Source organism: Mauremys mutica, chromosome 5 (genome assembly GCF_020497125.1).
Source record: "Mauremys mutica isolate MM-2020 ecotype Southern chromosome 5, ASM2049712v1, whole genome shotgun sequence".
Taxonomy (NCBI): domain Eukaryota; kingdom Metazoa; phylum Chordata; order Testudines; family Geoemydidae; genus Mauremys; species Mauremys mutica.
This window is the reverse complement of record NC_059076.1, coordinates 96,339,348-96,365,944: the sequence shown is the minus strand read 5'-3', so window position 1 is coordinate 96,365,944 and position 26,597 is coordinate 96,339,348. Positions and strand designations below refer to the sequence as shown.

The 26,597-nt window shown below is 39.7% G+C and overlaps 1 protein-coding gene across 2 annotated transcripts in view; it reads right to left on the bottom strand.

Moving 5' to 3' along the window:
• Window positions 1–281: 281 nt before the first annotated feature.
• The window catches only part of GABRA2 (gamma-aminobutyric acid type A receptor subunit alpha2), a 70,638-nt gene continuing 44,322 nt past the window's right edge, over window positions 282–26,597 (bottom strand). For both annotated transcript variants that reach the window (XM_045018866.1, XM_045018867.1), the window contains exons 5-10: window positions 21,619–21,839; window positions 18,131–18,213; window positions 13,242–13,385; window positions 12,221–12,373; window positions 8,670–8,872; window positions 282–979 (exon numbers count right to left, since the gene is read on the bottom strand). In XM_045018866.1, coding sequence (XP_044874801.1) covers window positions 671–979; window positions 8,670–8,872; window positions 12,221–12,373; window positions 13,242–13,385; window positions 18,131–18,213; window positions 21,619–21,839 — 1,113 coding nt within the window. In that variant the 3' untranslated portion in view covers window positions 282–670. The remainder of the gene's footprint in view (window positions 980–8,669; window positions 8,873–12,220; window positions 12,374–13,241; window positions 13,386–18,130; window positions 18,214–21,618; window positions 21,840–26,597) is intronic.

Here is a 26,597-nt window from a genome sequence, read left to right as displayed (position 1 = left end):
AATAAAACAGTTTTTCTAGTGGAAGTTGATTGATGCTAGAAATTTGATTAACCGCTACTGCTCACTTAAATGAGTTGGAATACTTCATTAACAAGTTCAAAGGAGGTCTAGAAGTAAGGAACTAATGGCCTTGGCATTCCAATAGTCTTTACTAAGTTTTAAACACAACTACTTTCCAAAATGGTTGCGAACAACAGAATAGTTTGAGCTCATCATTCTATAATATGTACATGGGCACTTCCATTGTATGAAGTAAGTTTTTTAAAAAATCATTTTAATGACCGCTTTTCCCATTAAAGTAGAATCAGTTATTTTATAGAAAAATATTTTAACTTTAAATTAAAAAAATACTGTTCCTAAATAGTTATGCGGGACCATATTTTCCTCTAATTGTATGGAGAAGATATAATTCTGTGTATTTGAATCCCAGTTTTAAGGAAATCCCCTGGGTAGAAGTTCTAAAGAGCTGGCTATATTAGCCATGGGTGTTATCTGTTTACAGATCCATGAATAAACATTGTGTGCCTCCTTTGGAGATACACGGATAAGTTATCTATATACACTCTGTACATATTGGTTCACAGATTAGCAGTTATTAGTCGTACTGTACATAGCAAAACAACCTATCTGATATATAATGATTCTATACATCCCCAGTGTAATTTAGCTTTTAGGTTGAGGGAGCAAACCCAAGTAAGACAGGTTCCCTGTTTAAATATGTAGCCCAGTACACTAAGTTAAAAGTACCAAATAAGACTGGAAACACTATTCTAGACATTCTGTCAATTTTGCTAACACTGTTGAATGTTTTCTTTGCTTCTTGCGGCTTGGCTTCTGGCTTTGCCTTGTTGGGTTCTGTGGTGGTAGCACTCTTGGAGATTGTTGGTAGCACTGAGTCCTTGGTAATGTTTGGAGCATAATTAGCAACAGCCACTGCATAGGCATTGTTTTTCTTAATGACAGATGCTTTTTCTTTTTTCTATTGGAAGACAGCATGGAGTTAAATATTTACTGCATGGGACACTTGCCAAATCAGATTCAATAAAACAGCATTTCAAGTGTTTTTTTAAAAAAGTGAAGATGGAAAAATAAATGTCGGTGATTGACAAAGCACATGTAGATGATGCCCTCAGTCTCCCAGATGGAAGCTACAGAATAGTGTCTCAATCTACTAAAGAAATCTGGAAGCATAGGCCCTTATGCTCACACAGAGTCCCACTGAAGTCAACAGGAGTCTCCAGGGGAGAAAGGGTCCGTGATGGTGGATATCTTTGAAGGACTGGCTACTACCTAGATTGATTGAGTAGGAGCCAGCTTCAGTCTCTAGTCTTGGCTTGAGGCCCAGTGTTCTGATAGAGCTAACGGTAAACAGGAAGCAGGAAATGGATCAGCAAAAGGGCCACCACCAGAAAAAAAAAGGTAGGTGAGAATGATACAATCCACTCTCATTGAACTAATGCCCAGTTCCTACCATAGTGAAGTGAAAGGACTATTACAACAACTGCTGGAGGGGATAATCAAAGACTGATTGCATAGCCAGATGACTAAGGTTACCTGTCAGTACATTAATATAAAAATTAGCAAGTGGGACATCTCTCCCCTGCCCCCCAAATCTAATGTTTGCATTACTCATACCCCCCATAATTCCACACCAATAAAAATACAAACTCATACTGTAATTCAATTATTTAAGATACTCTGGTTATTCGCATATATTTTTAATTATATTTATATTGCTTGCTCGGGTGGCTAAGGATATTTTATAATCCTGCAATGGCTAAAATCTGGGGAAGAGACATCTGTGAGTGAGTAACAGCCCTACTTCCCATTATCATCACTACCTGAGTTATGTATCTACTTACCCCTGCCCCAGATCTGATGTCAGGATTGAAGGTAAGAGTAAGGAGGCCTGACACTGGTCACCTCCGCACCCTGACCCTTCATCCCCTTAATACACAAGAGTACAAACCTGTAGTCTGTACAGGGTAGGCTGGCTGTTTATGTACCATATTATGGATGCCTGAACAAGATATGAACTAACAAAGCTATGGCTTGTCAACAACTGTGGTCCAAAAAAAAACACCTTTCCACTCTCTTTCCTGCACTACGCAGGATCAGCTCCTAGGTTATACAAAAGAACACATTTTTAAAATCTAATCACCATCTCTCCTATTTGCTTACTTTTTGTATTTCACTCTGCTTGGCACATGATTTTGAAAAATAATTTCCATGTTTTTTCAATTTACATTTTTTTCTTGGGTGCTAACACAATGCTGCAATATTTGAGTTGCAAATGCTGTAGTGAAATGTTCAAATCAAAAACAAAAAATTGCCTTTATTGGCATTTTTTTTAAACAATTCAACCACCTGAAAAAATATTTCTGTTAACATTAAATGTTGTAAAGCTTAAGTTACACAAATTCTATATTTTAGCCTATATTCACATACAAGTCTAAGCCATGTCTTGGGTCATTTTTCCCCCTGGAAAACATGCCCTCATCCTGCAAAATGTTCTGTCTGAACAGAGCAAGGTTGACTTCACTGGCCTGGCTTCAACAGTCTGACCACATGCAAGAAGGTTCAAGATCTGGACTTAAAAGGCTCAATTTTCCAAGAGAGACTATCATCCATTTAGGCAGCTACACACAGCAGTGTAGACACAGCCTGCCTTTCACTGCGGTGTGTAACTACACATACCCTCACACACCACAACAGTGGTGTGAACTGTAAATGTAGCCTATATTCCATGGGAAAAACACTGCTGGAGGTGGCCTAGGGGGAGGAAATGTGGTCAGATTCCTCTTGCTGAGTTTCATTCCAGTTCTCACCTCATGTGGGGTCTGGTGTGAATTGGTGTACTTGACTGGAGTGTGAACATGGACTGCTGTGTACTATGGAAATTCCTATGATCCCCACCTCAGTTCCCCATTGAAATACAAGTTTAAAGCCTACTTCAGAGTTAGAGAAGAACTTCAGTGGAATGTAAACACAGTCATTTCTCCTTGACCCTGACACATTGCTTATTAGCTGGAAGTGGCTGAGCTTTGTGTTGTGTTCATGGTGAGGGTGTGTAAAGCCAGAGAGAAAAAGAAGAGAGAGAGAGAGAGATCCGTATTAGCTAATCTGCAAAATCCCTTTTGTGATTTTAAAATATTTACTACAGTATTTGTAGTCCCATTAATGGGATTTTTTACATAATGATAAATTGTGGGTTTGGTATTAGAAACAACTGAAATATTAAAAGCTTAACTTTTAGTCATTAGATGATTTCAGGGAAATAGATATTTCAGTACTACTTCAATATTACAATATGATTTTGTTCTGAATGCAATTTCAAATTTTCAAATATTTAGACAATTGGATATGGGAAGACTGTAATTATTGAATAGGTTGTTAGAAGACAGAATATTTTCAATTGACAATCGGTAGGTAGCCTTTATAGAACTAATCTTGTCATATAAGAACTAGATGAATTTCAGAATGGACAGTTCATGAGTAGTAGAATTAAGGTAGCAATACTGAAAGAAAGGATAGAATGACTTCCTACAGTAGTCACTTACATAGGAACAGGGCTAGATTCCACATCAATACATTTGAGAGTTTAAGAAATAAAATAAGGAACAGGTCAACTACCCTGTTTACAAGGAAAGGGCATTTAAGATCAAGAATGACAACCTGAGTAGACACGCTGTTGACGCTGGGTCACTTGAATTTTGCTCATTTTGCCCAGGGAAGGCATACTTTAGCTGTTAAGCAGCTGCCACTTCTGAGATCACGCAAGAACACTGTTACACTAATTTAAAGACGCAGCTGAAGGATGATTGGAGAGTTCATAAGGTCTTCCTACATCATTTATAATGAAATCAATGTGCCAGTCAGAAAAGCTGCATTTGTTTGACATACAGATAATCTGTTGGTAAGTGATTCAAGATCTATTTCTAGAATCTAGAAAGTGATGCCTGAAGTTGTGGGTGCCTCATTCTTCACTAGGAGCAGCAGGAGTTAAGAAAGGATGCACTGTCACTTTTTCTACAGTTCTTCCTTATTATTGATATAATATTTTGCACTTGTATGCACCACTTTACATATTCAAAGCACTGTGCAAACTAACTGCTAATCTTTGCTTCACTCCTATTAGGGAAATGCATAATATTATACCCAGGTTTGGGTCAAGAGCAACCACAACTTGAAGTTTTCCTTAGCAGACATTCTCTCTCATTAACTGAATGAGGGTACGGTAGAGAGAGTAATTACATAATGTATTAAGTCAAGAGACAGTAATAGCATTTGTTCTGTGTTATTTACAATAACGATTTATAGGATTTGACACCAAAACTTGCAATAATGCCAATGTAGTCAGATGATTAAAACACTATTACATTAAGTTAAAACTTTCCCCACACACTGTCCTCTCTATACCAATATCAAAAGTACTTTATGTTTTCAATTGATTCAAACTTCTGTTGGTCTAAGGAGTCCCTGAAGGTATGTCTACACTGCTTTTGGCTAACTGAGCTGTTTTCAAATCCTCTGAAATCCATTACGATTAGCAGTAGGTGTCTGGTATCATCCAGCTGTTTCTGATCCTCAGACATCACTCATTTTAATATACATTATTTCTCATATTCTGTGATCTCTGCTACCTTCAGACCAATTGGATTATATTAAACTGCACTGGTCTTGAAAAATGACAAGAATCAAATTATAATTTATTTGAGAAACAATATAAGTTAAAGTGAGTAATGTCTGATGAGCTAGAAACACAACTGGACAATAACCAATATCTACTTCACTTTAAAGGGCTGTTTAATAATGGAGTTTAAGTGATTTGAAAACAGGTGCAACAAGCCAAAGTGCTATCAATATTAGTATGTTTTTGTTCAGAATTTAAAATAAATGAGCTAAATCCTGAACTTCAGGCAAAATTTGCTGTTGACTTCAGCAGGAATTTTGTCTTAAACTAAGTATGTTTAGGATTTGATAATATATAAATTGAGAGCACACAAAATTCTGGTGTGTGGAGACTTCTTAAATGAAATATTATAATGAAAGTTATTGCAAGATATTGTTGTAAGTGTCAGTGTCTCCGCTACTGCTGTTACAGTGTAATGACTATGTGTTGTAACTATATGTTTTCAGTAAATCCAAGAGTGTGACTGAAGATTCAATCTTGCATGGATTCATTCAGATGTCATTTGTTGGCACTAAGAATAGAACATACACTAATTTCAGCTTGTTTGTGGAGGCAGGCAGTCACGCTGTGGAAACAAAAGATTCAATTTAGTGCCCACAGAAATCAGTGAGAGTCTTTCCACTGACTTATATGGGTGTTGGATTTGGGCCCAAAAGCTATCAATAGGCAAGGAGTCTGCAGGGTAAAATATACAGGACCACATTTTCAATAAGTAGTAGAAGTTGTGCCTGTAGACTATGCAGATCATGTAAGCATAAAAAACGGTGATTACATGTGCAAAATATGCAGTTATTTATGCAAACCAAGTTTCTCTGCATGCAGCTACTTATTTGATGCATGAAGATAACTGTTTAATAACGGCATTCTTAGTTTGCAAGTGCTCCTTAGACTCCTACTTTTGAAAGTTGTCCTATAGTGTAAAAAAGGAATTTGAGATTGAGCTTTCCAACCAACAAGAGGTTACAATTAACCGAATGGATGAAGTGTATGTTAGAGGCTAGAGCACAGGAATGACAAGTCTTGGTTTCTGGTTGGCCACAGTCTCCCAGTGTGACCTTGAACAAGTTACTTCACTAATGTCTTTTTTCCTGATCTGTAAAATGAGACTACTTCAGAGCTACCACATGTACTGCTAGGCTTAATTACATGATTAAGGTTTGTAAAGTGCTCTGTGATATTTGAAGAATGCTAGAGAACAGCGAACTATTAACACCTACTCTCTAGGATATCTCAGAAAACCTAATATTCAAATGAATATTAAGCAAATTGAACCAGAGTCAAAGTAACAACTGTAGTGAAGTATTGCTTTCTGGATGGCCATAAGGACCCAAATGATATTTTCTTGACTCTCTTGCAGATTGATGAGAGCTGCCAGTAGAAGTGCAAAAAGAGCTGTTACTGAGAACTTGAGCAAAGAGGGTTCCGCATAGTGCAGACAAATGTGCACAAGGATCAGCACCATGAACAAACCTGAACTGCAGTAAACTCAGCATTGATGGCTTAGGGATGACCAAGGGGCAACAGTGCCTGAGACACAATGTGGTCAGAGCACAGCTGTTTAGATGCAATCCAATCAGTATGGTGCTGGCATTTTAATGATTTTCCATTACTCCTGCTTGTCTGGAGTGTGTTTACGAGCTGTGCTTGAAAGAAACTCAGAGGCAGAGCAGCCACACGGGCCAGCCACTGAAAAATGTGTCTGAGTTCTAAGGAAACAATTTCTCTCACTCCTAGCTGCATAATGCCTTGTGACCTAGTCTGGACAGGCTATTCTTGCCAGCCCACCAGGATGTCTTTCCTCCTACTCTCAGCTTTCTCCATTATGCTTAGAAGTCTTACTAATGATCAGCACTTACTTGAACCCTTGCCAGACCGAGCTACTGATTCGGGTGATAAGATGGACAAGAAGAAATTTCAGGTAGCATAAGAGATTCATAAAAACTAAACAGGCCTCATCTTCTGAAATTAAAGTAGTCAGAGGACAATTATGTGCTTGCATCTTTCCATGCTTTCTGGGATCTAGATACCAGGCCCATATTCAAGTTCAATTATTTTTTGCAAAGTTCCTCACAGCCAGGGATACAAGTGGAATCCATTTCTTACTGGTACGCCCCGCCTCCATGGGGGGCACATGACAACCTCATGTGACCCTCCACGTGACTCCTCCCTGCCCTACCCCCAGGCTCTCCCCATCCCCTCCCCATGATCCACCCCCTCTTACCTGGGGAGTGGAGGGTCTCTGTCCTCCTCCTGCTGCGCAGGAGACTTCTCTCTGTACAGCAGCCAGCCCCGACAGAGGACAGGGCTGGGGGGGAAGCGGGGGCAGGGCAGAACGCTGGCAGCATCTCCAGCGGCTGTACCTCCCCCAGCCCTGTCGTCCAGCGGGGCTGGCTGCTGGACAGAGGAAGGAGACCAGGCATGGAAGGACTGGGGCAGTACAGCTGCACTGGAGGAGCTGCAAGCGTGGGGCCGCCCAGCAGCCCCACATTCTGCTTCTCCTCTTTCCGGTACGCCATATCAGCTATAAATATCTGGTACGGCGTACCAGACCATACCACCCTACTTGCACTGCTGCTCACAACACTCTGGTCCATCTAGAATTTGCTGATTTTGCAGGTGCCATGGTTAGGGACAGTCTCTCTTGAGTGCACACCTCAAGTGACAGAGCTGGCCTCCTGCCCCTTGTTCTGACTGGAATCACACTGTCCAGCCACTCTGAGACTGGGTCTCTAGGCTGCAGGTCCCTCCTCCCCCCACACCCATTTCTCAACCTGTTAGCTAAATAGCCCCAGTTGAGATTGGCACCTATAAACCTTTTCCCTTCAGGTGTCAAAGACAATATAAGTTTGAAGTGACCCAGAAACAGCATCTTCAAAACAAAGCATTATTCATTAACCCAAAGGTAGAAAGCACACAGAGCAAAGGGTTAAACAACAAAGAGTCCTACACGTATACTGTCCCTTACCTACATTTTAATCTTTCCTTAAACACTTATGTAAGTTGCCCTTAACCCAGCTAACTACTATCTCCAGCTGGGAGGAGCAGACTCTCCTGCCTGCAGCACGTGCACTTTGCCTCGGTGTCTCCTTGTCTGACTGTTAGCTCTCCCTGTCACTCCCTCGGCAGCCCTCTCTCATTCCCATGGGCAGCATCTTTAAGATTTTGGGACCCCCTTTGATCCTAGGCCTTCAGCCTCAGGATGAGTAAACTATGCAGCCTGGTGGGAGCTAAGCAGGGCCATTCCCTAATTAATAGTTTACCCCCTTAATCCCTTAAGGAGCCACTATTTTGGTTCCTGTTTGCTTCCCCCATAACACTCTCTTTGATTTAACTCCTGGCATTTGGCCAGGTTAATATCAGACATAACCTGAGGGACAAATGATATTTATAAATAAAACCCTACATATAACTCCCTCATTCTTCACAGTAATGCAGATAAAGAACAAGAGGGAAATGGCCAACTATATAACAAATAAGGAAATAAAGAAGTTGGGTGAATGTAATAGTATCTCCAATGTTTTGAAATGTAATGGATGCAAGTGTAGGAAGCTTATTTTCATTAAGTCTGAATAAAGATTTTTTACAGAAATATCACTCTGATTTTATTAATTTCCACACGAAGGACTCAGGAGCATAATGTGGTATAACCTCTGATTTTATATTTTTTGACATTTAACGAGACTCAAATAGGCTATTGATTAATGTGGAGACAGCCTTGACACAATCATCATTTCTCCAAGGACAGCCTGCTAGAGAAAGTTCCTGTATGCAGTTTAATTTCTGCTAGAGTTTGGCAATTTGAGCACACACTTTACAATATCTTTCTATCCACACCTATTTTCATCTCACAAGTCATAATCTTTCTATTGGTTTGAAAATTCAAGTATTTTTTCAGTAATAACCAACTATCAAAATATCTGTTAAACTATTTTCTTAGAATTGACTGGAAATATAAATGTGTTTCATTATCGTTTACCTTATCATTGACTACGCTTTTTCCATCCCATGCCCATCCTCGTTTTGTGAAGTAATTTACAGTGGCAAATTCTATCAATGCAGAGAATACAAATGCATAACAAACAGCAATAAACCAATCCATGGCTGTTGCATAAGCTACTTTGGGGAGGGAATTTCGTGCACTGATGCTCAGTGTTGTCATTGTCAACACAGTTGTTACTCCTGTAGAGGGTGGAAAAAAAGAAAATGTCAGCAATTTTAATTGACTTTTGAAATTGAATAAGATTCAGAACAGGAACATCTTATAGTACATTTCTAAGAATTATTAAAATTCTTACATAATGTTCCAACAGTATGGTGGCATACTAGATGCACAGTATTGAAGGTGGCAGCAGACTTTTCCTTTGTAACCTTCTAGTTTTGAGTCACTTTTTTTTTTCCAAATAAAATTTTGGTGAAAAATGGCTGAAGATACAGTCTTGAAAATACATGCAGATTAATCAAAAAATGGGAAAAAACAATCAGACTTTTGGGGGGAAAACCCCACACCAAGGCAACTAAATTAACTAGTTTGCTTAATGGAGTGTGTCAAATCACTTTGCAGCAGTATAGCAAAAAGGACACGTTGATGAGCACTTGCAATGCCAATAATCCCTGCCTCCTCCCAGTTTCTTGCCATTTCCTAACCATAGAGCCCAAGAGATGGTCAACTTTTCTGAGGTCAGCCTGGCTTCAACTGCATTGCAAACAATGGAAAACAATGAATGACTATCTTTCCAAGGAGCAGTCTTTTGTGTCCACTTTCAAAGGCTATACATGTATGGCAGCCATTCTGACTAAGGACAGCCTGTGGTTACACTCCCATGGGGAACAATAGGAGATTGCAGGTATCTTTGCTAGTGGCTGTCTCACTGCCACATACAATTATTAAGTGAGGTAAACTGGTCAATTTCTCATTGAAGCAAAACGGACAATGTTATAGTACAACAAATTAATTGAAACTTTCAGATCTACTATTTGTATTTAAACATTGGGGGAAAAAATAGGGAAAACAAACAAAAATACTTTGTGCTTCATGAAACTCCAATAGTGGATGATAAAGCCATACTCAAAACAATACAAAAAACAGGATATACATAAAAAAGCCATATACCAATATAAATCATCTTTTAGTCCACCCATTGACACAAATACACCAACAATTCCCCTACTAAATAAACCCTAGCCAACCAGAGTCACCAAAATTACACAAAGACACCCTTAACTCTTCCATCTCTGGAATGCCATTAAAAATGTGTGCATCTCCTGGATAAGAAATAATACAAAGTTGTACACATACCAGAGATAAATATATCCACACTAATATTGACATATAGTCAAAAGAGCCTCAGTGACAAAAAAGAATTACTAATAGCATCTCATAGCTCACAATTCAAATATTGAAAACAAAAAAATATTTGTTATAACTGGTTACAGTTACTAAGAGGAAATAAAACCAGATCCCTAAAAGAACAGGAATAAATATTAACTCCACAGGAGTACAGGAAGGAATACCAGCTTCAACCAAAGAATGGAGAATTCAGGGAGGGAAAACTCAGCAAAATCCTCCATCACTGGAAATCAGTCATCCAGGCTCTGCAGAATGGGGCTCCACCATGTATGTCTCCTCTACTGGCAAGGTGCTTTTAAGCACCACTGGGAAAGGAAAGGAAGCAGAGAGTGGGTCTGTTCAGTCCCCTTCTGCCTTTGCTGTCTCTGTTCCCCTTCAGACCCTAAGCAAGGAATCTCCCTCTCTGAGAGGATTGTGACGGGAAAAGGAGGCTAGGCAGACAATCTTCATTCTTTTCTTCCCCATTCTAACACTATTACATTAGGCAGCAGCAGCTACTCTGAAAACAACATTAATAAACCTTCACTTAGTGAACAACCACCCGAGGAAGTTCTTGTAAAGAATCATTTTATTTTCCCTTTCATCCTGCAAAAGGCTTTGCAAATAATTTTCACAAGATCCTTGCTTTTTTACAAAAAGGTGTCCCTCTGACTATTGCCTTATGCGAGCTCTCTCAACTTTAACTTTGCTTCCCTATAATTTCCATGTAAGAACATCTTAGTACCACCATCATGACAAATCCCAAAGGTACATGAGTTTACTTGGAGATCAATCTCTGTCTAGATCTTTAAAGTGGCCTGGCTCTATGTTCAGTTTATTTTATTGCACTACCAAAGATTTGACACCCACATGATTGGCAGCCATAAAGCAGCCATAGGTACTGATGAAGGGCCTGAAACATGACAGAAGCTGCTCCTATATGGGTGTCCGAGCCTCCTTGAGCATTGTTTATGATGCTGCCCACATCAATATATGATGATACAGCTGCTTGATTTCCAGTCCTGACAGGTTAATATTGAGCTGGTTATAATCTGAAGCTGGAGGCTGCTTGATGGTAACGGCCAGGGACTTTGTTTTATTCTGATTAATAACTAGCCCAACGGAGGCTACTTCTTGCCTGACCAAGATACTACAGTAAAGGGGGTATGTAAGTATATGAGCTAAACAGAACTCCTTGATCTCAGCTGCTGAACCTATTCACTACCTCCCTCCTTGCGTCACACTCTGGTTTGGCTGAGGGAGAAGGATTTGGCCCAGAAGCACATGTTCACTAGAAAAAGAACTGCAGTTTGCACAGTGCAATATTTTGAAAGGATGTGGGACTTCCATTCTGCTTAGTTTATAAACAGAGCTAGAAGTATATATAAATCTACACCGCACCAACACTTGTTGATAGTATAGATGAAATATTTCAGAGTCAAACCTCAATATAAATACAACGTTTAACTTGAAAACATTCAAGATTAGAACCTTATTACTTTATATGCAAACTGTTCCCTTTAAAAAAAGGGGTCAAGGAAATATCTGTATGTTACTTTCATATGCTAATTCTCCTGAAAAACCTCAGGACTGTCAGGAGAGCTGTAGCCTGCACCTGAAGGTTCTACAAACAACAGCACTTTGTCACTTTCGATAATGAACTTGAATCAGAAAGGATCTTTGTAACAAGTTCCTCTGCCTGCTGAGCACCCTTCATGGCCAGAGGTCAATCTGTAGAACCCCACCTCTGCTCCCTCCTCTTCAAGGCCTCTTGCACAGACTTCTTCTGTGATGAAAAGAATCCTCTTTTGGCTCTGGGTTTATGCACAGAAAGTAAACTCAAAATAAAAAAAAGTCCAACAAACATGTTTTCTCAGGGTCTCCCCTGACTCAGCAGGCTGCTCCCAGCCCTTCCTATCTAGAGTCTTAGTCCCAAATCCCAAGACTCTGCTCACTCCTCAAAGTCTCTGCTCTCCCTAAGCACGCACACATGCTTGCCACTTCGGAGTGCTTTTTATAGGGGAATCATCTGATTCCACTCTTTCAGTAAGCAGGGTTGACTAGCCCCAGGCCCTCCAGCCTATACAGGGCAAGCCACCCTATAAAAAGAACTAAATAGGCTTCAGCTGGTTTCAGAAATGCTTACTGATCGCTGCAGATGTTGCCTAATGCACATGCCATGTGTTCCTCAGAATACTCACCAAAGACTGTTCTTGCAGGTACAGATTCTCTGTTCAGCCAGAATGACACTTGGGAGAGAATGACTGTCATGATGCAGGGGAGGTAAGTCTGAATCACAAAATAACCAATTTTTCTCTTTAAGTGAAAATGAGCTGTCATTACCGTATATTCACCTAGTATATGAAAGAGAAAAACAAAAAACCCTATAAAATGAACTATTAGCCTCTATAAACAATTCACTTTCCTGCCAATTAAAGGTAGCATGGTACATATATGTGAAACAAATGGCCTGAGGATGCAGTCTACAAAACTATTTAGGCAGAACAATCCTACTGAATGTAAATTAACTTTTTGACTTTGACTCTGTGGGCTGTATCCTACTATCACTGAACTCAAGGAAAGTGTAGTCATGGGCTTCAATGAGAGCAAACTTGGATCCAATATTTGTCCTGCACAATATATTCTAGAAGTGAATTTTTATATTTACAAGGAAAAAACTGTGAAGCCTAACATCATTGTCATGGCACAATCTTGCATGTTCATATGCATGGGCAGACATTGGTGGACATACAAAGTCCCACTGAAGTCAATAGGGCTCCATGCAGATGCAAGGGTCCACTATATATCTATGAGCCTCTGGGATATACCAATAGGAAATGCTAATAATCCATTGTCCAGGAGAAAAAAAAAATCAAATCACACCATGAAAGTAGTAGACTAAAAATGGCACTTCCCATCTTTCACCTTAACCAAGGTTTGGGTTACAAAGATTCATAAAAAACCTTGATATTAGAATTCACGGGAGCCCTGTGGAAACAGCGATAGGGAGCAATTACCTCCACTGACACTTGCTATTTCATTAAGCGTCAAGGAATTAGCAAATTGTTCTTACAGGCTACTCACAGTATACAATATTACTGAAATGGGGTAATCTTATTACTGCCAATACTGGTTTTGGCAGCCTAATGACATAATACCATGAGCATCTTATGCTTATTATTGTAAAGCAACGATCCTTTTCTTCCAATGTATTTTACTAACCTGTACTCGATTTAACGGTCTCCTTTCCCACTGTTTGGCCTAGCAAATCATACTGATTCAATCTAGAGCCATCCGGTGCAACCTGTACGGAATCAGATGCATTGTAAGTCCAAATGTAGGTCACTTCTGAAGTTGTGTAAGCATCTATGGGAAATAGTAAGAAAATATTCTGTCAGCATTTTAGAACAAAAAGTGTCCATAATTTGCAACTTCAGGGCATAAATAATTAGGAGAACTACTTAATTATTTTGCTAAAACCGTCATTATAGTCTAAGACTGACAGGGCAAAATAATATTTAAATTGCTTGAGAATATGTAAGTATGCAAGCCTCATGGTATACATGCAGCACAGGACTATATAGTGTTAATTGTCATTGATATAACCAACTGAAAATCATTGCTGTTGAGTTACAAGCAAAATCTATTTATAAACGGTTAAAATATTCTTTGGAGATTACTTATTAAATGTGCCCTAAAATCCGAATCAGAGTGGGCGCCTGTGTCAATTATTTGTTATGTGTAGGGCAGATTAACTTTCTGGAAATTTGTTTCTGCCTGCTCATCTATAGAGTCTGAAATGAGCTACAAGCTTTTCCTGCTCATTTGATGTTCATATCTAATATGGTGTTGCAGTGTTAGGCAGACCCAAGAGTCACTCTTCCCTGCTGTCTCTGGGCCTGTTTTTTCCCCCCTTAAATTTCACTCCATAACCTGGCCCCTCTGAAAGGAGTGGGAGACACAGACTGTTGGAGCTGCTCACACAGGACACTCCAGAGGATAGCAAAAGGGAAAATACCCACTTTGCCAAGGAGCAATATGAAGGGACCCACCCTCACTCCTGTAGAGAGGAGACTAATGAGCTATTCTAGGCTCATTCAGCACCAACCAGGCACACCTGTAAGGCTTACTCTGCCTGGAGCGGGAATCTTAAAAAAGGAACATTACCACAGGAAGGGGTTGTGAACAGGAAGAAGATTGAAACATCACAGAGACTGCTGATCACAGGGACTGATCAACCAAGAGGGAGACAGTCGTAGGTCTCACTGCCCTTGAAATTACATGGAAAGTCAAAAGCAGGGTACCCCCAGAGAAGAAGCTGGATGTAGACCCTAATTAAAGACATTATACCAAGTGATAAGCCAAACCCCAAAGGGCTGCCTAAGAGACAGACCACCTTTGCCTTTCTTTTCTTTTCCTTTGATTCCCCTCTCGCTCAAGGGAAAGAGAGAGAAAAGGACCTTTCTGTTGTTTGTTCAATTTTATTTGGAGAACCCCTCATGAGCTGCAAAGAGGCGAAGGACATTATAAACAACTTAAATTGGGGTCTGGTGGGGGCTTAGGGGAGCCCCAACCCTCCCACAGGATTTTTTTTTTTTGCAAAACTAATAGCACTGCCAACATAAACTAAAAATAGAAGGAACTAAACTGCCAGCTTTAATGCATCTTCAATGACTGGGAGACAGAAAAACACTGAGTATGTTCAGCACCTCTAGCGTCCCTTAAAGGTGGATGCGGTCATATGGAGTGTGAGTGTGTTTTTCTGTTTGTTCTTAGGATACTGGCTTAACACTTGCTGCATGAGATGCTTGGGGATGTTTATTACACAAGAAGTAGGAGAGTGTTTCAAGCCTGGGGTGCAGCATGGAGCAAGACATGAAGAGCAGAGTGGGAGAAAGGTACAAAGGAAACAGTAGGAGGGAGATTTGTGCAGAACAAAGGCCATGAGAGATGGGAAAGATATTTCCATTGCAGTAATAGAAGCTGTACACAACACTTAGAAAGTGATTCAGAAAAATTGTCCATGTAATCCAAATAAAACCACCAAGGGGAATAAAATTCAAGAAATAATATAATTCTGTCCCTTACGTTCATTTTGTAAAAGAAAGGAACACACTTTTCCAGTCTGATATCCCCAATCGGCAAATGGGGCGTGAAGAGAGGAGGCTAAAGCATTGATGGAAGAAATCATGTTCAGAGTCTGATAGCGATAAGTAAATTTAAGTCCTATGCTGTGGCTATAGTGCAGGTGGAGAAAGAAATACAACATATCACCTAGCTGAGTTTCAGTCAGTCATTTTCATTTGAGAAAGCTCTAGAGGTCATGGGGGAGCTTCTTCATGCAACCAGCCATACCCCACATGGCTAATAAAATCTAGCAGAGACAAAAATTGCAGAGACTGTTAACACTTCCCTGCAGGATAGTGTGTTGCCAGCTTCCTACATATATGCAGCTGGAAGTCTCTTGCCTGACAAATCATCATTACAGCCTTGTCCCTAACCTTCCCATTTAGGGTTAGGTTATTGAGAAGCATGAAGTAAGGCAATTCTGGTATCATCTGTTATCCTATGATTTCTCTGATTCTTTCACTTTGGCTTTTGTCCTGGGTATGGCAGAGAGACTGCAACAGTCTTGCTAGTTGATGATCCTCCTTAGTGACAGTTTACACTGCAGTAAAAGACCTGTGGCACAGCTGCAGCTAGCCCAGGTCAGCTAACTCGGGCTTGCTCGGGCTGCAGGGTTATAAAATTGCAGTGTAGCCATTTGGACTTAGGCTGGTCACCAGGCTCCAAGACCCTACAAGAGGGAAGGGTACCAGAGCCCAGGCTCCAGCCTAAGCCCAATGTCTACACTACAATGTTATAGACCCGCAGCCCGAGTCAGCTGACCCAGGCCAGTCACTGGTCTTTTATTGTAGTGTAGACATACCTTAAGTGTCCATTCTGATTTTTTTAGGCTCGTCAGTACCCTTTGATCATAATGCTCCTCATAACAATTTGTTCACACACCCAAACACCCTAGCTGGCATAGCCAGACTCTCTTAAGCTCTTTCCTCATACAGAAATTCCAGACAGTAATGTTGGACATTGAGTTCAATGGAGCTATGCTGATTTACACCAGCTGAAGATTTGTCCTCATACATGTAAACCACAGTCCCTCAGGTGCTCAGCTTTATTTTTATCATTATTCATGTTTTTTTCCTTGTTCTCTCCCCCATTAAAAACAGAAATATACATGGGACTCTAGAAATAATTTTAACCTAAAAAATTAAACAATGAAAAAAGTAGGAGTAAGAACAAGTGAGAGAGACGGGCATATGCAAAGGCATGTGTGAGAACTCCAGCAGTTCTTTAGCACTGGGACCTGCAATGTGCAGGAAAAGAGTCAGCTTTTCAAAAGAGTAAATATTGTGAACAAGTTTCAATTCTTCCTTTTCCTACAGAACCTGACGCTTGGGAGGAGCCAAATAAACAAAATAAGCACTAGCACAGTCAGACACAGAACAAATCAGTTACCAAAAAGCAGAAGAAACTCACTCAGTCTAACATATTCAGTTCCAGGCAGATGTGTTTCAAACCTCTGTGCACAAGTGAAGTCCAAGGATATATTTGTCCAAGGATATATTTCAATGGGTTTGTTTCATGTTTTGGGATTACCTCTAGTTTTATACTTTCCCTTTGGAATTCAGCCTTTCATAACACTTTGTCTTCAGACCAGTTCATTGCTATATAAAACTTGTTATTTTACTACTACACATGGCAAATATGCATTTATTTGTACCCAAAATCCTGGGCGCTCTCTCTGCACACAGACAGTACTGGCTGCAAGACCCATATCTATTATTTCTTAGTTGATTTTATGTAACACTTCTGGTATTATGTTGTTGTGTTACATAGTTTAGGTAACACATAGCTAAATTAGAATATAAAGCAAAAGATTACTTCCATGAGAAAGAAATCTGATATGTATTCAAAGCAGGCTTGTAAGAGTCGACCCTACTCAGTCTTCACTAGGCACAACTCCCATTTGCACATTTTCTAGTTAAATAAAATCAGACCAGAATCTCTAGCCCCTTCTATTTCAGTGCAAAAAGGAATAAAAGCGACCTGTCTCTCTGCAACCGGGGATTCCCCCCACATGGAGATGATCCCAGAGGGCACAGACTTAGTGCAGCCCATTCCGATGTCTTTTCCCCATACACATCAGAGGCATGGTCAGAGTGCACAGGGCTCTGACAATGCCCAGCTTATGAACAAAATTACCCCTTTAGTTACCACCCGGTGGAACGTGGGGGTTGCTTTATACTCTATTAGGCCAGTCCGAAATCAGCCAGAGAATCAGATAGCAGTAACCAACCCCTTGAAATTTACCTTCTCTTTTGTGCTCAGCAGTGAATCTGCTGCTCTCTCTTAAAAGAAAATAAAGGCAAGAAACCAAGGAAATAGATACATTTAAAAATCCCCAGCTATTATAAATCATGGGCCTGATTCTGATCTCCTCACTTATAACAGGAATTATGCCACTGAAGTTTATGAAGTTATGCTGGTATAAAAGTGGTGTGAGAGAGATCAGGATCAGACTCTACATATTAAACTACAAAATGAACCCTGTAACTTTAATCTCAATAAGTCATTTGCTGCAGCCTTCACTGACTAAGAATGAAACAAAACATACCATTAAGAGAATAAATGCACTGCAATTTAAACTATGCCAGTTAGAAGCTTTAGAAACTTCACAGATATATTTCTGAATATGTAACTTTGTTTAGAAAGCGTCAGTTTACTTTGTATAAATACAATACTTATATTCCATATACACAGGTCTTTATTCACCGCTGTTACTGAAAACAACAGTTACACTAGCATAAAACTGGAACAATGCAGTGGTAAATTAACCCCACAATATTTTTAGTTAAAGCAGAGTCCAGGAATTTTTCAAATGCCTTACAGGATAGAACACTGAAAAAGATCTCACCATGTCAAAATACATGATACAGTATAACCTTCTGTGCCTACATAAACCTGGGCAATGACAATTTGTGAAACAAAGTGATGTTGAACCATACAAGATATTCATTAGCCAACGGCTATACTTCTAGCTATGTACTTACAGCTGCCAAATTTCAATGGGCATGAATGAGCATCCATAGGAAAGTCTTCCAAGTGCATTGGACATTCCGCTTGGACTGTAAGCCTAAAAGGCAAAAGAACACTACATGTTTAAATAAGTTAACAAGACAAGAAAATCAATTCCACAAAAAATGAACAGAGTTCATGCTGATTTAGAAGATGAAATTGCAGTGTTATATTAAACTAATTAAAATTTAAATCACCTCTTCCTTCTTCACTTTTATGTGGTCCTTCAGAATACATTGATTTATCACATCAAAAACTTACAGCTGACTTCAAAACTATGAGGAAAAGTCATTTACATGAAAATATAAATTATATAACAGTGGGTTGTTCAGCATAGTCATTTTCTTCTCCTAATATTCAGAGACACATGTTGCATGGCTCCTAATAATTTGTTACAAAAGCACATAAAGCACGGCTGATTTGCTTAAGAAATGTGCTCCACTAGCCTCTGAACCTTTTTTTTTTTAAATGTCTGAAATGGAAAGTGTGAAAAAAAGGCATTCATTTAAAAAAAAAGGCTCTTCTCATTCCTCAGTTTACTACAGTGCATACACTAATGCCAAAACATTAACAATAAATGCATGGAATGTCCTGCGCAAACGTGCTTACATCAAACTCAAGGATAAACAATCTTAAAACATATGAAATAATTTCTCTCAGATTTTTCATCTGGATTAGTTTTGATTAAACATTGAATTGCATGAATGGACAGGTCCCCAATACAAACCATCTCTAGGTACAGCAAGTCATGAAAAGAATAAATACTAGTAATCACAGACTGAAAAACAAAACTGTCTATATTAAAGCAGGCAGTTTATTTTCCATTACATAGGTTTAGTGCTTCATTTAGCTTTATTTTCTCAAGATTCATAGTTAAAAGTTAAACAGAAGGCTTATACTAATCATATGGTAATTTGAGAGTGTACAATGGCCAGTTCTGAATTTATAAAATTAAAGTAATTTAAGACATGAATTTCACAGCTTCAAGAGCAACGTACCTTTAAGTAGTTGATTTATAATCGTACACAATTGCATGATTAATTTCATCTGGCATAATCTATCAGTTTACATTAGCTGCCTCTTTTTTTAATCTCTTCAAATTGGGTGGAAACGGCATTTTCTTTGATTTGCAGCACAGGATTAAAGACAAGTTTCTGGATGGTTGACATTTCAATCAGTTAATACAAACATGGATTCAAATATTAATTTGATCACAAGTGAAAATACTATAAATGGTGATGGCCTCAATTTAGTTCCTAGTAAACTTTTCTATGCATCTTCAAACCATCACATAATTCAATATGATTAGCAGTCTATTTATCAAGACTCAGAAGAGTAACTGCTTGGCAGTTGTACAGCAAATCAGATTAAGGTGCACTGACAGAGCTGTAAGACTGCATAGTGCCTGATTGCTTTGTGGCTCATGATTTATGCCTTACTCTAGCTGGGGAGATGGTGTCCACTTTCACAATCAGTACAATTCATTAAATTTGTTCAAAGAAAATCATTTAAAAATAAGTCAGAGGTTTTTGGAAATTGTTATACAATGGTTTTAAACTAGGGTTCCCAACTTTCTAATTGCACAAAACTGGACACCCTAGCCCCGACCCTTCCTAGAGGCCTCACCCCTTCCCAAAGGCTCCGCCCCCCACATTTCCTCCCCCTTGGTGGCTCGCTCTCCCCCACCTTCACTCATTTTCATTGGGCTGGGACAGGGGGTGAGGGATCTAACTGGGGGTGCGGGCTCCAGGGTGGGGCCAGAAATGAGGGGCTCAGGGTGCAGGAGGGGGCTCTGGGTTGGGGTGCGGGAGGGGGTATGGGCTCAAGACTGGGGTCAGGGATGAGGGTTTGGGGTGCAGGATGGGGCTCCAGGCTGAGGGATGGGGCCAAGGGATTCAGAGTGCAGGAGGGGGCTGTACACTGAGGCAGGGAATTGGGGTGCAGGGGGGGGAATATGTCTGGGGTGGGGGTGCGGGCTCTGGGGTGGGGCTGGGGATGAGGGGTTTGGGGTGCAAGAGGGGGCTCCAGGTTTGGTGAGGGGCTCAGGGCTGGGGATTGGGGCTCAGGATTGGGGCACGGGCTTACCTTGGGCGGCTCCTGGTCAGCGGCGCAACAGGACTAAGACAGGCTCCTTGCCTGTCCTGGCTCCACACAGTGCCCTGGAAGTGGCCAGCAGGTCCAGCTCCTAGGTGGGGGAGGGGGTTAAGGGGCTCCACGCGCTGCTCTTGCCCTGAGGCACCATCTCCGCAGCTCCCATTGGCTGTGGTTCCCAGCCAATGGGAGTGTGGAGCTGGTGCTTGGGGCAGCGGCAGCATGAAGCATGCTGGCTGCTTCCAGGACATAGCGCGATGCCAGGTAGGAACTAGCCTGCCTTAGACTCGCAGCATCACCAACCAGACTTTTAATGTCCTGCTCGGCGGTGCTGACCAGAGCCGCCAGGATCCCTTTTTGACCGGGCATTCTGGAAGGAAACTGGACACCTGGCAACCCTATTTTAAACTGACCAATAAAAGTAAGAGCATTGTAATAGAATACGTTAATAGCAAATTCCACATCGTACTGAGACACTTTCTAACTGAAGGTTATGTTTTGCTCTTACTAATTTTCTAACCAAATTGACTCTTTAGGAAAAAAAATGTACCTAGGGATGACTTTGCATTTTTCTTAGAAACTGATCATACATAGGATGTAAAAATAAAACATTAAATTTAAAAGAAAATGTTTTAATAGGATACAAAGAAAATGTTATTAATTAAGATATAGTTAATTAAGATATGCACACAGGACTTCTCCCTCCTCATTTCTCTTAGCCAATAATCTGGGTACTTAACTCCATCAAATCACTGTCAGTTACACACAAACCATTCGTATAGTAACAAGATGTTTACTAGAAATCACGTGCAAGTTTAATCGCTGTACTATCAGCTGGTCATTGAAGTTGGTAAATTGTTAACGCCTAGCTCTTATATAGTGTTTTTCATCCATAGATGTCAGAGCAATTTACAAAGGAGATTAGTATCATTATCCCCATTTTACAGTTGGGGAAACTGATATACAGGGAGGGCAAGTGACTTGCCCAAGGTCACCCAGCAGGCCAGTGATAGAGATGAGAATATTACCTAGGTCTCCTGAGTTCCAGTCCAGAGTTGTATCCATGAGGCCACAAGTGAAGCAAAAGAGTAGCCTGGAGACTGAAAATGCTATATAATTTCTATTTCCATATTCTATTGCAATGCTGTTACTTGTACTGGTCAGTTTAAAACCATTGTATAACAATTTCCAGAAACCTCTGACTTACTTCTATATGATTTTCTTTGAACATATTTAATGAATTGTACTGACTGTGAAAATGGACTCCATATCTCCAGTTGGAGTAAGGCATAAAGCATGAGCAATAAAGCATTATTCCTTAGAAAAGCCATGTAAATAAATACTGTGAATACAGACAGATAAAAAGAAGTACCTCATGGTATACAAGAGAGTTCCATCATCCTGGATTCGTAGTAGTTTGTTTGGCATTGTCATGTTATGAGCAACTGACTTCTTCCCATTGTGAAAGAATGTGTCTGGGGTCCAGATTTTGCTAGCCATTAAGTTGTTCAGTCGAAGGATGTTCATTGGGCCTTTAAACTTTAACCTCTCATCTTTCCATTTTTGACGGAAGAAAACATCTATTGTGTATTCCTATAACGGAAAAAGACATTATGTTTGTCATAATGAACATCAGTCTGTTTTCCAAGCACAGAACACTAAAATGCTGGTTGTACAAATTCTGTTAATAAAAGTATTTGAAGGGGAAAAGTGGTCAACAACTATAATTGTATAATATCGAGGTTAATGAAGAGGAACTTAGAGAAAGCATTTAGGGTCTATACTCCCCTTGGTAAGGGCACATAAAGTAATACTCATTAGCCATAATAGACATGCTACGTTAGTATATATAAGCCCTAATAATTAGATGACTGTAGTGCAAATTAGTTTTCATAAACATTTTTCCATTTTGTTCAGAAGAAATGAAGATCAATACAGACCAAATCAGAATGCATTACTGCAGCAAAAACACATGTAGAAGGAAGCCAGTACTTCAGTAGCATCGAGAATGGCCATGTTTTGAGCCAAGAAAACAAGCATGTTCAGAAAGTGCAGGATATATCCAGGAATATTAATATAAGAAAGATTATTCCCAAGGGGAAAAAATAGTCAGTAACAAGGCTGTTGAATAATTATGGGCTTTACTAGCATAAATACATAGATAAGGAACAGTGAGTTATACCACTTCACTGACATATGATGAACAAAAGAGGGCAGACTGCTGAAATCCATGCCTATGAAGGGGCTGATAGAAGTATGCCTTGGTGTTTAATCTTGGGAGGAATTTGTGCTCAGAGTAGGAGGTTGTGGAAGAAGATTGATGTTCTACTTCCAGGTGCATGAGTTACTAACTGCTATCCCACTATTCTGTAGACCAGGGGTCGGCAACCTTTCAGAAGTGGTGTGCCGAGTCTTCATTTATTCACTCAGATTTAAGGTCTCGCGTGCCAGTAATATATTTTAACATTTTTAGAAGGTCTCTTTCTATAAGTCTATAACTAAACTACTGTTGTATGTAAAATAAATAAGGTTTTTAAAATGTTTAAGAAGCTTCATTTAAAATTAAATTAAAATGCAGAGCCCCCTCCCGACCGGTGGCCAGGACCTGGGCAGTGTGAGTGCCACTGAAAATCAGCTTGCCATAGGTTGCCTACCCCTGCTGTAGACATTCTGTACACATCTTTAGGATTGTTTGTTGTTCTAGCTAAGCCCTGGTCTACACACAGCCCCTGGTTCGAACTAGGGTACGCGAATTCAGCTACGTGAATAACGTAGCTGAATTCGAACTACCCTAGTTCGAATGACTTACCGTCCAGACGCCGCGGAAGCGAACTCCACGGCTCCAAGGTCGACTCCGGCAACTCCTCCTGCCGCGGTGGAGTACCGGAGTCGACCGCGGCGCTTCCGGAGTTCGAACTATCGCGTCTAGATCAGACGCGATAGTTCGAACTCCGAGAAGTCGAACTCGCCGCGTCGACCCGGCGGGTAAGTATAGACGTGGCCTAAGAAAAATATTGATTAAAACTATAAGTATATCAAGTTAGTTAAAATTGTATGTGTAAATTATCTAGTGTTTTGTAACTATCAGTACTGCAGATAAGTTGGAATTTTAAGGGCATGAAAATTTTATAGGCATAAAACTATAAATCGTTCATTTGCAATATTATGTCTTCTGGTGCAGCTGCAGTTTTGTTGTATAGCTGCAACATGTAGCTGTACATTTAAAATAATCAATATGTTCCAATAATCTGTTCTATTGTAATTACTTTGCAAATACTACACTTTCTGGAGATTGTCTTATGTGCACATTATACTTGAATGACAATTAAATATCCTCTTATAATCCAATCAGTATAAAAGAAAAGTTAAAAGTAGTTTCAGTTACTACACCTGCCTCTGCCACTTTCAGCAGTTAGACAGACACACACACCTGACTATGTCTGTCTCCCTCTGCAAAGCCCTATGCAAACAGGAAACACACAAGCAGCTCTCTGCAATGGACTCATGTGCCCACATGGACCTTCAATGGGGCTCTCTTTCAGGGGTCAATCTGCAAAGAGCTGCTTGTAAAATTGGGACCTACCTGACTGTATAGAGCAAACAACAAAACTAGTTCTACAAATATGCAAAAATTAAATGAACTGGAAAACAAGAGAATTTCCATTTACAGATATTGTAAAATTAGCAATTAAATATTTTTTTCAGGCAGATGTGAGAGTTTTAATTTAACAGTATCCCTTTAAAAGTCCTTGCAAATCCTTAGAAGAAATTTTGCTAAATGCAGCTACTGAATGAACCAAACTGCTAGTGAATGATTTGATAGATCGTTTCGGTATCAAAATAAAATTCATTTCTGTACAAGTTGCAAAGTTTCTGTTGACTGAATCCTAGTATTTACACAAGCAAATGACGGAAGAAGTGGATCTTTGAAGTAGACAGAACTTCTCTACAACAGGGAGAGGTAGAGATGGGAGATCAGGCCTTTGACAAAGCTCTCACACTGGCCTCCTATGTTTGTTTACAAATACTAGGGAAGATGGGGCTGGGGGGTGTACCTTGTGGATTTCAGCCAGGGCAGGACCTTGTTGATTTAAGATCACGGGCAGGAACTACACACCTGGGGTGAAATCATGGCCCTATTCAAGTGCCACTGATTTCAACAGGACCAGGATTTCACTTGGATGATCTGCATACAGAAGAGGAGCTATGGGAAATACTGTCCCAAGCACATAAAAATAAAAACATTCCTAGGACATCATCCTTCATAAAAACAAAAAACAACAATGTGGTGTCTGTAATGTACCCACGTAGCACACTGGGCAACATTAGTGCTCAATAAAGTGAGGCGCTGAAGGCATTGAGCTGAGCCAGGCACAGTAAGAACAAGCACTGAGAAACTTCCTCCGTTTTGCCAGTGTAATCCAACCTTGACCTGCTATTCTGAACTAATAAACATCCTTATCTAAACAGCCACAACTCCTACAGAATATTCTAAAACTACAACAAGAGTTGTGGGGAGTCTGGTGTGTAATAATCATAAATCCAAATCTAAAGGTATTTCCTTATTTTTCCTGAAAAAAAGGAAATAAAAAGTTAGAGGCATGAGTAGGCAAAAGAAATATCGTTAATTAGTAACTTTATGAAATTAGCAAGTGCTCCTGGGCAGAGGAAGCACATATTACATGACAATTCCCTCTTGCAGTGCTCATCACTTGCAGTAGCTTCATTCTCTGCGGAGGTAGAAGCAGCCACCTAGTTCAGTGGAACTAGTGTGAGAAACTCTCAACCAGGTATTTGTAATACACCATATCTATTGCAAATGTTGGGCTTGTGGTTTAACAATAAGTGTACTAGAAATGTACTAAAATTGTACACGACATGAAATACTAAAAGAAGCAAAATCAGAATTTCAAAATCTATTTGACTTTGAATTTACTAAAATACTTTATTACTCATGGAATCATATAGCTGAAACCTTTATGGCTCCCATGTCACTGCATTCATGCAGGGGATGAGTGGAGAAGGAAGACACAAAGGTAACTATCCCAGAGCTACACTGAATATACCCCAGATAATGGTTTACTTTTCACTTATTAGTTCTATTTCCTCTGATGCTACCTTCTATTTGTAATCATAAAAAGAAAAAGAAAAAGCTGTCTTAAATCCATAAGTTACTCCGGCTTCCTTAGTATTTATAAAACATATTAAAACCAGGAAAATTGTGTAAAATCATACTGCCATATTTTCTCCCTTAATATGCATACCTTATATAACTTTATTGTACCGGCCAATGCATTTCTCATCCAGTAGTTGCTACATGTTTAAGAGTTTGCTGTAAGTAAATTTATATATCTTTTGGTATGGTACTGCCTCTGACTTTTTGCTGAATAGTAGACTAGTCTCAAATATGGTGGGACTTCTTTTAAAATATTCATGCTGTAAATGGACCATTTTGATTACCACTACAAAAAGTTTTTTTCCTCCTCTCCTCCTGGTAATAGCTCACCTTAACTGATCACTCTTGTTAGAGCGTGTATGGTAACATCCATTGTTTCATGTTCTCTGTGTGTGTATATATATATTTTCCTACTGTATTTTCCACGGCATGCATCTGATGAAGTGGGCTGTAGCCCATGAAAGCTTATGCTCAAATAAATTTGTTAGTCTCTAAGGTGCCACAAGTACTCCTGTTCTTTCTGTCGATACAGACTAACATGGCTGCTACTCTGAAACCTGTCATTAAAAATATCTGTCTGCATATACACAAATCTAAATGTCTGTTTCTGCTATTTCTAGTGTTTCCATAAACAAAATATATAAGGGTCCTATTCATTACTGCATTGCACCTTGTGTACACAATTATACATGAGCAAATCAGAATAGCAGCATTTTACACACACATCACACAGATCGAAAAAGTCTATGGAAGATGCAAAGTAGGGGGAAAAAAATCAGAGCCTTAAAAGCATTTCTCTAACCAAACTTGTCAAGCTCTATAGATAATTATAACCTCTCTGAGGTTAAGGGAAAATTTCCCCTCTTCCATCCATACTGTTGCATGGTGTGTTCTGTGCAGAATATGGAATAGAGCAAGGATTGAGCCACATCATCATGAGCATGTCTCGTGGTCAACCTCCATGTCCATTTGCAATCACCTGGACCAATTCCTACCCTATCCACAGTCATATAATGTCACCATGGCAACTTCAGCACCGAGACTAGAAAAATATTAGGAAAGTATTTTGGCTGTCTTTAGAGTGATAAATGCTTTGTCCTTTTTGACTAAAGTCAATCTGTTTGTTTATTCTATTCATTTCATTGCCCTTTTCCATCTTTTCTGTTTCTGAGCTT